This window comes from Balaenoptera acutorostrata, chromosome 14, assembly GCF_949987535.1.
Source record: "Balaenoptera acutorostrata chromosome 14, mBalAcu1.1, whole genome shotgun sequence".
Lineage (NCBI taxonomy): Eukaryota > Metazoa > Chordata > Mammalia > Artiodactyla > Balaenopteridae > Balaenoptera > Balaenoptera acutorostrata.
In genome coordinates, this window is record NC_080077.1 from 53,375,121 (window position 1) to 53,388,094 (window position 12,974).

The window sequence follows — 12,974 nt, forward strand, 5'->3', positions numbered from 1 at the left end:
GCATCAAGCTAAAATAGACTTGATCTTGGTGGATGGGGTAGCTTTCTTGGCAATGGCTAAGGGCTTGAGGAGGAAGAAGAATTGAGTCGTTCTGAATATCTATAGTGTTTTAGACACTGTCAAGCACTCTATACTGTCTCATGCAGTACCCCCCCACCCAGCAGTCCTACAAGGGACTGATATTATCCCCATTTAGAACTCAGAGCAGTTAACTGGCCTCTCTAAGATGGGAGCTAGAAGAGGAGTTTGAATCTGGCTACCTCTGATACCCAGGACCATTTTAGTGCCTTCATGCATTCAATGATGGCAGGAGACCAGGGAACCCTAGGCTGAAACAATACCAAAGTTCATATGCAGTGTGGAAATACCTGTAGAATGCTGAGAGTCTGGCGGAGTATAATATTAAGTGCCACTGGACTGGGGGTTAGGAAAACTGGCTTCTGATCGCAGCTTTGTCACTATATCCATCTATGATCTTGTGTGAGCCGCTGAGCTTCTCTGGCCCTCTCCTCTCCTCTATATAATTAGGGGAGTAAAGCAGGTTATTTCTTTTATTCCTTTATGTTTCATGCATTATACGATAGCTCCAAGTCTAATGAAGAGATAGATAAGTGAATGGAGAATTAAAATACAACACTATATAGGGACTTCCCTGGTGGTGCAGTGGTTGGGAATCCGCCTGCCAGTGCAGGCGACACGGGTTCGAGCCCTGGCCCGGGAGGATCCCACGTGCCGCGGAGCAACTGGGCCTGTGAGCCACGGCTACTGAGCCCGCGTGCTGCAACTGATGAAGCCCACGCGCCTGGAGCCCGTGCTCGGCAGCAGGAGGGGCCACCGCAGTGAGAAGAAGCCCGTGCACCGCATCGAAGCGTGGCCCCCGCTTGCCGCAGCTGGAGGGAGCCTATGCGCAGCAACGAAGATGCAAAGCAGCCAAAAATAAATAAATATAAATAAATTTATAAGATAAAAATACAAATAAGTAAATAAATTTATTTTTAAAAAATTTTAAAAAAATTAAAATACAACACTATATAATAATGCTGTACTCCACATATGCACAGGGCACTCCAGGAGCCCCAAGGAAGAAGGGCACCTAGCCCCTTAGGGCTGTCATACTAGCTGTGTACATTCCACCCAAGTGGAATTTGGGGAGCTTGATGGGGCAAGGGGTGTGTGTGGAGACTGTCTCAAGCCATCAGCTGCAAGTAGTTTCCCTAAGTAATGATGAAATGGCGGAAAGGGAAAGGACTTCCATGCCTCATGAAAGAGCTTGGACTTTTTTTTCCTTAAAGCTACTGGAAGGCAGTGGAGGGTTTTAAGCAAGATCACATTTGCTTTTTATAAAGATCTCCTTGGCAGCATGAAGGATGGAGTCCAGGGGCAAAGAACTGGTGGTGGGAAGACTCTTTAGGAGGTGATTGCAAAAATAACCCAGGCAAGCGATGATGATAGCCTGAACTGATGTGGCAATGAGAGTGAAGAGCAGATGATAATTTGAGGACTTTGTATGAGATAGAGTGGCTGGGACTTAGTGAGTGTATCAGTCAAGATGGCCACAGACAACCTGACAGTCTCTTCAGACAACAGATGCGTTTCTTGCCCATACTACATGTCCTGTGCAGGTTGGAGAGGCACCGTGATTGCTCACTGTGGCCACTCGGGGATCCAACCTGAGGAGCTTCTTCGATGTGACTGGTTGATGTACCAGAGGGAGACCTCTGGCGGGACTCACATGGACTGTTAAATGCTACAGCCCGGAAGTGACATGCACCATTCATGTGTCATGGACTAGAACTTGTCTCTGGGCCCCAGCCAACCTAGTGGGGAGCCAGAAAGTTCAGTCATGGGTGAGCCATGCTGCCTGAATGGATGAAGGAGGACTCCCGAGTTTCTGATTTAGGGAGTAAAGCAGACATTAGAGGTATTCACTGAGAAAGAGAAGATGGAATCAAGGCAAGGGGAAGTGGACCGGCCAAATCATTATAAGTCTTTTTCAGCTCTAAAGTGTAACCATTGTATTGGTCCTTTCCAGTCATCAGGGAGAGGGATTGGAAATCAACTCCATTTGTGGGCAAGAGTTGACTTTATTCTTCACAAAGGGTATTTTAATTCATTCCTCCCAAAGTCTTACAGTTTTCATAATGTAGTGCTCAGATCTAATACTATGTGTCTTTCTGGAATTTTCACATGGACTACTGTGTCAACATACAATGTAAAAATATTAGTTATTAACTAGGATGTTAATGAAGCCTTCCTCACCTAAGAATATCAGGCTGCTGAATTCAAAATGTCAGAGGTGTAAATGCCCTCCGCCTTCATCACCGCCACCCCTAACAGGGCCCACTAGCAAGGGCCCACTTCAAGGGGCGGGAGTTGGGGAAGAGGTGTGATTAGGCTAATTGGAGCCTATTGTTCTGCTCTGGAGGGCTGAAACCTAGCAGCCTTAGGGAATGTTAGTGCCTCAAAATCACTGGAGAATGGTGTCCTCTTTAACCTCAAAAGCAGAAACAGTGAATCTATACTGTTTCTCCCCTTCTTTGTTTTCCACCTCTCCTCCCCAATTTAATTGTGGTACCTTAAAAACTGACTTTTACTGTGCATTTGTTTCTTAACAGTTGCGAGAAACAATCAAAGCTGGCAAAGGTGTGACTTCAGCTATTGACCTGTGTCGTTACCATGGAAACAAGGCACTGGAGGCCCTGGAGAGCTTTCCTCCCTCGGAGGCCAGAACTGCTTTAGAAAACATTGTGTTTGCTGTGACCAGATTTTCGTGACACCAAATTAAAAAGACTATTGTTCCTTAGCTGAAAAAACCTGGGGAATGAGGTGATGGGGAGAGCTTTCATGATGAAAGCTCTAAATGTGTTAATGACTTTAACAACATATACATTTTTTTTCTTTTTACCACACTGCTAAATGAATACTGCCTTCTTTTTGGAACTGCTACAAACAAAATTAGAAGAATAAAGGTCAAGCAGTTTTCAGTTGTCACGCCAGAAGCACACTTGAGGCTTCAGAAGCAGAAATAATTAATGAGATTCGCGCCTGTGACCTCAGCAAATGGACAGGAAATAAGTCTTTATTGATTGGACTGAGCCAGGGATGGCGCCAGGGCGGTGGCCTGTGGTTTTCCTTCTAGAGAGGACAGGGCAAGCTGGAAGCTGCAGGTGTCAAGAGAAACACTATCAATGCCAGCCAGGGAGGACTGTCAAATCAAAAACCAGTGACCAATTTTTCATAACGGAGGGTAGCTTAATGATGAAGAAAAAAAAAACATGCTCTGTCTTCTTGCAATTATGTCTTTGTATTTACAGATGCAGTATGGATATACTTTGTGCTTCTTGGGTTCTGTAAGATTTGGGGGGGGAAAACTGCTGAAAAAATAATGCCAAATATTTGAAGTAGGAGATTAAAATGTTATCAAATGTTAACTTGGTTATAGTAGGAATTGCCTGTTTTTCTTTCTGGAAGACCAAATTTTTTCAAACGCATTTCAAAGAACCAAACTTTTTTTTTTTTTTTTAAGCTGAACGGGATGCTTCTTTTTTTCAAGTAAATGTATTCATTTGTAATACGTTGGTGTAGAGAATACCTTTAATTTTTACAAGTGTCAGATATATAATTGTTGTACTGGGGAATTCATTGGTGATTTTTTTTTTTTTTTAGCCTCAGAGTGTCAAATTTTGGTCTTGAACCACAGACATCCAATTACAGAAAGAATATAAGCAATCTCACAGGCCTGCAATTGGACACTGTCTCTCTGTGGTTCATAGGAGATGATTTTTGAGGTTTGCATGCATGCAATATGAGAACACCGTTGACAAGAAGGCTGAGTTTACATAAATGATCTAGATTGAGACTCAGCTACCTTTCTTCCTTATGTGGTGTAATTACAGCCCTATCTGGAGACAGCGAACACAGCAAACAGATTTTATTACCTAGTTCACTCAAACACTAAGTGAAGTCACTTTAGTTAAATTCCTTCTTCAAAAGTTACAAAACCGTTTTATCAGGACCCATCATGTGGCATGCAATGAAAAGAAAATATAAGCTACAGAGGTTAAGGTATTATATTTTGAAATATTTTTAAGCATACTTGAAATGTTGTAATTGTACAGTTTATGCTACTACAATTTGAAGGCCTATAGATTTAGCTGAAGAGAACACTCCACTCTTCTGTTTGAAATGTCTTTTCTCACAGAAATTGGCTTAATTAGTAACTATGGTTAGACGCTTTAGATCAGACTAGGTTTTAATCATTAACTTCCACAAAGGAGGAGTCATGCTTTGTGTTCTCTGGATGAGCAGAAAATTCAGCAAGCTGTAGGTTTTATTAAGCAGATGGTTGGGTACTGTGGAACACAAGGCAGGATTCTAGGGCTCTTCTAGTTCTGGTTTAGCGCCTGGTTCGCTGTGTGACCTTGAACAAGTCACTTCCCTCTGAGCCTCAGTTTCCACATTTGTAAAATAAGGTTAAACAAGAGAATATATGAGGTCCTCTCCAGCTTTGTTTTATTTTCTAAAAGATTGCCATTTCTGACTCTCTAGATAACAAAGATGCTATGTGAAATTCAGGGAAGAGGGAAGGTGAAACCCAAAGAGAAGGAAAGCATAAAACTTAATGGCAGACTTCTTGCCAAGCTGCCTCACAGGTGACCTAAAGAATTCCCAGCTCTCCTTTGTATGGCTTATAATCCTGGACTCTTTGTTTCAACACCCGCCTTTCTGCTTTCTTTGGAACATTTCCTACCTCCCTTTCATCTTCCCAGCTGCCTTCCAGGCCTCTGTTCCCTCTCCTGTGCCTGCCGTCAGGCTCCCTGGGAGCAGCAGCCCTGCCCTCACTGTTGAGTGACAGCTCTGCTTTTGTTAAACCTAATACGCTGGCTAAGTCAGTCTAAAGTATTAAATACTGACAGTCTTCTCCGTACCCCCTTCTTCAGGGATATTTATTTATTAATTCATTTTGAGCCCTTATAATTTCAGACAATCTCTAGGGAGAAATTTGGGGGCAGCAAGACGCACTTAATTACACTTTTTGGCCTACTGCCTGAGTGCTGCCAGGGAAGGTACTGACAAGGCAGAGTTAGTGACCTTAGAATGTCTCCTCCTTTACCCCCTCTGCATCACCCTCCACCCCCAGTTTCTTGCTAGAGTGAAGAATTCATTCATTAACCATTGTCCCTCTTCCCCCCACCTGGACCTGCAAACCTTACTCACTTCAGGCCCCTGAGCCCACATGCACTCTCCTTCCTCCCTATCAGTCTTTTCTTCAAGTATAGTAAGGGCTCTGCGCGTATACCAGGCACTCTGCTAAGGGCCTTAACAGTACTGTCTTGTTCGAATCCCACGACCACTCTCTGGGGGTAAGACTTAATCCCCCATTTATAGATGCAGGAGCTGGCAGAAAGGACTGCCTCTGACAGACTGGCTTGCCTTCACACGCCATCTCCCCACTTTAGAGTTTTTCCAGACAGCACCTCTTTCTCTCTTCCTTTGCTTCTCTTTCCAGATAAGACTCTACTCCTTTCCAAAGATCTTGAGCCTTCAGCCTCCTGTCTCCCTCATGTCCCTATTCTTGAGTCTTGTGTTTCCCCTGCTGGCTATGAATGGGCTCAGTTCTCCCCTAAATGACATCCCTCACTTCCCCTGTTTATCCTTCCACCTCTACTTTTTTCTTCCTAGCATTAGCAGCACACCTTCTTACAGGCTACTAACTCCTAACCCTTGCAATTGGTCATTCACTACATTCACTGCCGGGTCCCCACCATCTAGACCAGCGCCAGCACTGTAGACACTCAAAGACTACTTGTTCAACAAATCTGTCGGGTCTCACGGCACTACTTCACTGAGATGCCTTCTCGTTCACAGATGGTGGCCTCACTGTGAAGTTTACCAGCCGTCCCCCTGCATGCAGACTTCCCCACAGCATTTCACCTTGCTAATACAGCTTCCGCCCTCACCCCCCCAGCACCTGTGACCCACTTCCCCTCTTCTCTGACTACCCTTCCTTTTGTGTCTCACACGTCTCTCTCTTAGTCCCACCTCTAGAGACATTCTTTTCTAAATTTTTAAATTATATTTCCCGAGGAACTACAAAGCCGTTTCCTGTGCCACTAAGTCATCTTCTTTTAAATTCCCCAACTTAGAAAAACTGTTTCTAAAAAACAGTATCAGTTAGATATTGATTAGATAGTGAGTTATTTGCCATTCACTATTAGTTACTTTGAAAGAAGATAAGGATTATGACCATCATTAAACTTTGTTGTGAGTTTTACTTGATGACAACACTAAATCCTCTTCATGTTTTCTTATATAATGTGGTAACCTAGTCACACCTAAAAATAAATCATCAGTGACATTGTGTGCCTGGTCCAGGTCTCATTCTCTAATGTTTGAGACTTTCTCTTACCTATGCCAATGTTATTGCTATAGCCCAGCATGCAGGTGAAACCTACAAACTTGGGGTAAAAGACATATACATTAGTGCAAAATGCTCCAAAAAGATGTACACGTTTTTTTTAAGACCCAGTACCTACAACACAATGAACTCAGGTGACCAGAAAGTAATCTAAATAATCCGTGATTATCTTTCAAAACCTGACAAGTTGCTGTAACATAGATCTCTTTGGGCAAGTGGCTTTGGGGGAATTGTGTTTAATCAACAAAATTGCAGCTAAAGGAAACTTCTTTTTCTTTCTCTCTTTTTTAAGACTTAACTAGGAATTTCCTGGCGGTCCAGTAGTTAGTACTCGGTGCTTTCACTGCCGTGGCCTGGGTTTAATCCCTGGTCAGGGAACTAAGATCCTGTAAGCCACATGCGCAGCCAAAAAAAAATAAAAGACTAACTAAACAGCAGGTCCATCACAGATAAGGAGAACCTTGCTTTCAGAAAACCCTTTTCACGTTCCTTCCTAGAGTTCTTAGTTTCAGGAAGATTCTTTCCTGCCCCTTCATTTGTCTTCCCACTGTGAAATCCTATTGTTAAGATCTCACCTTTCTGACCAATAGAAGTTCCAGGATTTATCTTTAGAATCTAATGACTGCCTCTCAATCTGGAGAAGGCATGCCACACCTTTGCTAAAACTCAAAAGGGCAGAGATGGATTGGGTTGATTTTTTAATCTATTTGTGAGGACACAATTGTCACTCCATTATTATTAATAGTTTCCATTATTGTTAATCACCCTTTAGTAATAATAAAGCTATTTGCACTTTCTTTTTAAAACACAAAGCAATCTAACAAGACTGTCATTTACCTTTTTCTCCATTTCCTACCGTCACTCCTAATCCCTTCTCAGATTAACTGTTTTATTCTTTCAGAAGGGATCCTGCCTTTACATTAAGGAGATAACATACTTTTGAAAAAGAAGGTCACCTGGGGAGAACCCAGAGGGGCCAGAACTGACAGTGGGGTCCACCCCTCCCTTTAGCTTCCCCACCTGCCCTTGGGGCGCTGAAGTGCTAGGTTTTAGGCCTCTACCGGTGGAGGAATGTTCTTCCTAGATATGCATTTCTTACTCTTCCGTAGAAAGAGAAAGTTTCTCAGGCTTTCCTTCCTTTTCTTTCTTTTTATAAATGCTGATTCCATCTTCATGGAAAAGCTCTATCAGCTTTCTTTCAATGTGATCTGCTCACTTCTAAGACTGATAGTATACCCATCACTGTGTATCCTGAGCAAATGAGTAGGCTCCCCACTGCCTTGACTGTTGTTGGGAAGATTTCACTTTCTGATGCATTTAAGTAAATAAACACTTTTAAAGAAATTTTGGAAAATAGAAAAAAATTACTCTCAGTCTCACCATGCTTACATTATCAGTATCACCATTTCATTTGTATTTAACCCAGCCTTTTCTGCTATGCCTATCTTTTTTGCATGGTTCTAATTATAGTATAAATTCAACTTTGGGTCCTGCTGTTTTTACATAATACATCATAAACATATTTTCATGGTGCTGCAGTCTTCATAACCACTATTGATAAGTAGCTTCAATTCTAAACAAGGTATATTGAGTTTCTATTCCTGATTGGTTTCTCTGGGATAAATGGGTATATGGTAAATACTCATAAGTCAACATCCCAACCTGCTACTAAGAAAGTCTTTGTCTTGGAAAAATAGTGCCCCTGCAGGTTCTCCACAGCAGCAGGTTAAAACTGTGGAATAAATTCCCTTAAAATTCTTTAGCCTGAATGATTAATCTTTTCAGTTGGTCGTTCCCATTCCTTCGAAACGATGCTCAAAATGGATTCACATCTCTATGTATTTTCCTCTTGCTTCACTGCAAGTTCTCAGCCAGCCACACTTCAGTAGGATGACTTCTTTCTTCCCACTGAGGTTCACAATCTCCTAGGACGGGAAAGGCCCTCAGGCAGTTGTTTTAGGTTCTGCTCTTGGCCAAAACCATGGAGAAACCATTTTCTAAGAGTTGAGGAGCCGTCTTTCCTTCTTCAAGGACTTGGGAGAAGGAAACTCCTAGGGTTTGTTTGAAGGGAAACAAAATAACCTTTATCTGACTCAAATCTTTCATGCTATAACGGTATGAGTTTATTGTGTTTTGTTATTGTCTTCTTTTGTTTGGATCTTTCTTTTTTTGTAAGCCTTCAAATGAAGAGAAAACAGCATCATCCTCAAAGAATTAAACTACACTTGCAACCTTTCCTTCCTTAATTTAATCATCATAACTTTACTATTCGCATTACTTCTCACTTGTCACATTTCAATGAAGTCTCCCTGCCTGTCCTCCTCCCTTATATCATGAGTCGCACAGTTACTTAAACTTACTTGTGTATGTGGAATCTGATCAGTTAATTGTGAGCTTCCTAATTGCTGCCTGTTGATGCAGTTCTGTACTTCTCTTTCCTTTTATTCTTCTTTTTTTGAAGATTTAGAATTGCTTTAATTGCATTTTCAAAAGCAGCTTTATTGAAGTATAGTTTACATATCATAAAATTCATCTAGTTTAAGTACACAATTCAGTGCTTTTTAGTAAATTTACAAAATTGTGCAAGCATCACTACAATTCAGTTTTAAAGATCCCTTGTGCACATTTGCAGTCAACCTCTTCTCCCACCCTCAATCCTAGGCAGCCACTAATCTACTCTCTGTCTCTATAGATTTGCCTTCTCTGGACATTTTATATAAATGAAGTTTTACAATACTTAGTCTTTTGCATCTGGTTTCTGTCACTTAGCATAATGTTATTGAGGTTTATGTATGTTGTGGAATTAATCATTATTTTATTCCTTTATATTGCTAAATAATATTCCGTCGAACAGATATATTCATTTATCCCTTTACCAGTTGATTGTCATTTGCGTTGTTTCTACTGTTCACCTATTATTAATAATGCTGTCGTGAATACTCATGTACAAGTCATTATGTGGACATAAGTTTTCATTTCTCCTGAGTAGATCCTCAGGAGTAAAATTTATAATAAATTTATGTTTAACCTGTTAGAAATTGCCAGACCGTTTTCCAAAATAACTGTATCATTTTACCTTTCCAACACATGTGGGTTCCAAGTTCTTCACATCCTTGCCAACTCTTGGTATTCCCTTTTTAAAAAAATATTTATTTTATTTATTTATTTTTCTTTTATTATTGCTTTTTTTTTTTTTTTTTGGTTGTGTCGGGTCTTAGTTGTGGCATACAGGATCTTTCCTTGCGGCGCATGGGCTCAGTAGTTGTGGTGCGCGGGCTTAGTTGCCCTGCGGCATGTGGGATCTTAATTCCCTGACCAGGGATCAGACCTGTGCATCCCATGCATTGCAAGGCGGATTCTTTACCACTGGACCACCAGGGAAGTCCCTGGTATTCCATTTTTTATTATAGCTGTTCTAGTAGGAATGAGACTGTATCTCATTGTGATTTGTATTTGCATTTTCCTAATGACTAATGATGTTAAGCATCATCTCATGAGCATGTTAGTCATTTATATATCTTCTTTGGTGAAATGTCTGTTCAAATCTTTTGCCTATTTCTTAATTGGGTTGTTTGTCTTATTATTGAGTTATAAGCATTCTTTATATATTCTGAATATAAGTCCTTTATCTGATATATGGTGTGCAAATATTTGCTCCCAATCTATAGCTTAAATTCATTTTCATAATGGTTCCTTTTGAAGTGCAAAAGTCTTTAATTTTGATGAAGTCCAATTTATCAATTTTTTCTTCTATAGATCATGCTTTCAGTGTCATATCTAAGTAATCTTTGCCTAACCCAAAGTCACAAAGATTTTCTCCAATGTTCTTTTCTCAAAGTTGTATAGTTTTAGCTCTTACATTTAGGTCTATGATGCATTTTTAGTTAATTTTTGTATATAGTGTGAGGTAAAGGTTTAAACCAGGTATCTCATCCTCAGCACTATTGACATATTGGGCTGGGTCATTCTTTGTTGTGGGGTTGCCCTGTGCATTGCTGGATGTTTAGCAGCATCTCTGGCGTATACCCATTAAATGCCAGTAGCACCCCAACCCCAGCTGCGACAATCAGAATTGTCTCTAGACATTGCCGAAAGTTCCCTGCCTTTGGGAAGCCAAAATCGCCCCCATTGAAAACCACTGGACTAAATTAATTTTTTTTTGTATGTGGATATCCAGTTGTTCTAGAACCATTTGTTGAAAAGACTATTCTTTCCTCCTTTGAGTTGCCCTAGCAACTTTGTAGAAAATCAGTTGACCCGAAATACAAGAGTCTGTTTCTGTCAATTCTGTTCCATTGATCTCTATGTCTGTCCTTATGCCAGAACCACACTTCCTTGATTACTATAGCTTTATCTTTATTTATTTATTTGTTTGTTTATTTATTGGCTGCATTAGGTCTTTGTTGCTGTGCGCGGGCTTTTTCTAGTTGCGGCGAGCGGGGGCTACTCTTCGTTGTGGTGCGAGGGCTTCTCATTGCTATGGCTTCTCTTGTTGCGGGGCACGGGCTCTAGGCGCGCGGGCTTCAGTAGTTGTGGCTCACGGGCTCTAGAGCACAGGCTCAGTAGTTGTGGCACATGGGCTTAGTTGCCCTGCGGCATATGGGATCTTCCCGGACCAGGGCTCGAACCCACGTCCCCTGCGTTGGCAGGCGGATTCCTAACCACTGCACCACCAGGGAAGCCCGATTACTATAGCTTTATATTAAATTTTATAATTGGGAAGCAGAAGTCCTCCAGCTTATTTTTTTTTATTAAACTTTTAATTTTGAGGTAATTATAAATTCACAAGTAGTTGTAAGAAATAATACAGAGAGATTCTAGGTACCCTTTACAATTTTCCCCAATAGTATCATCTTGTAAAACTATAGGACAAGATCACAACCAGAATGTTGACATTGATACAGTCCATCAATCTTATTCAGATTTCCGCATTTACACTTGTAGTTCTTCTTTTACAGAATTGTTTTGGCCACTATGGGTCCTTTGCATTTCTATAAAAATTTTAGGATCAGCTTGTCAATTTCTACAAAAGAGCCTGCTGGGATTGATAGGGATTGCATTGAATATATTGATCTAATTTTAGATAATTGCCATCTTAACGATATTAATCTTCTAATCCATGAATCACGATTTTCTTTTTTTTTATTGTGGTAATATATATATGTATAGCATAATATGTGCTATTTTAGTAATTTTAAGTGTACAATTTAGTGACATTAATTATATTCACACTGTTGTGCAGCCATCACCACTATTTCTATAACTTTTCCGTAACCCCAAATGGAAACCATGCTTTTCTTTAACAGCAGTACTGAAATTGCCAACTTACTAGTTACCGTATGGTCTTCTGTAGCCCCAAAAGTTCTTTTTCAGATCAGTAATTTAATACCAAACCCTGAATCCCAGGCAATCCTGGTACTTGTCTTTGGAATAATATAGACAGACTCTTTGTTAAGAAATTGGGCTTTAGGGACTTCCATGGTGATCCAGGGATTAAGACTCCGAGCTTCCATTGCAGGGGGCATGGGTTCTATCCCTGGTCCGGGAACTAAGATCCTACATGGTGCGGCCAAAAAAAACAAACAAACAAGAAATTGGGCTTTAGAGTCTTCAAATCCCAGCTCTGCTACTGACAAGCAGGTTAATTTACTTCTCTGAGTCTTACATTATCATGCACAAATTTAAACTGTTTTATTTCTATCAATCTTCTAGGTGTGGGTGTCACTAAACGGGGTGCAGAGACTCCCAGGGATACTCAGAAGCCTGCCAGGTACTGTGGAAGCCACAGAATGAATATGCACATTGTCTAAGAACATATTTTTTTCCCACAAAGTTAACGTTAGGTAATTTAACTACAAATGAGCCTTTAAACTTGTATAGCATACCAGATATATATATTATGGAATTAAATGTAAGATTTGCATTCATTACAATATAAAATGTAAGACTTAAAATAAATTTACAGTCTGTATTTGGGTGCTTTGGGCTAACCCTCCTTGCATTCCACCCCCCACATTGCACTTAACAAGTCTCTTACCCTCTAGTCTCCCTCTCAGCTGTGACAGGCGTTCACTCATCACTCACAGCCCTTTCCTACAGAACCTCAGAACCCTCCTCAACACAGCTCTCCAGGCAGCCACTATTATTGTGTCAGAGCCAGCACGCAAGTTGAAGTCCATTTGCCATGTCTGTTCAACTAGCTAATGACTATTTGCTTTAACCTGTATTTTACCATTACCAGGGTATTTGAGATAAAATTAATAGCCCTGAAAATCAAGGTAATTGAATTTCCTCCTAGCTTTCCAAAGGTTATGTTCTTCCTTTCAGATTATTTTACTTTCTCTGTTTTACATATAAATTATAATAAAGATAATGAAAGACCTCATATGTTGTCTTTAAAAATGACAGTGTCCATCATGTCATCCAAGTCTGCTGGTCCAAAGGTATTTATATTTTATGTAACTTTGTCCCTTTAATAGCCATCAACAGAAATCAAATGTCCATTAGTATGAAAAAACCCTTTGGAAATGTCTTTGCAAAACACTTTCCAGGGACT

General features: G+C 40.6%; 1 protein-coding gene across 3 annotated transcripts in view; it reads left to right on the top strand.

The window, feature by feature from the left end:
* Positions 1 to 12,705, top strand: part of PDSS2 (decaprenyl diphosphate synthase subunit 2) — a 285,207-nt gene extending 272,502 nt beyond the window's left edge. The window contains exon 8 of one of the 3 annotated variants that reach the window (XM_007190653.2): positions 12,131 to 12,705. In XM_007190653.2, coding sequence (XP_007190715.1) covers positions 12,131 to 12,211 — 81 coding nt within the window. In that variant the 3' untranslated portion in view covers positions 12,212 to 12,705. Of the gene's footprint in view, positions 1 to 2,615; positions 9,472 to 12,130 lie in introns of those variants that run through there. The other 2 variants (XM_007190652.3, XM_057528000.1) reach the window with 2 other exon arrangements.
* Positions 12,706 to 12,974: the final 269 nt, after the last annotated feature.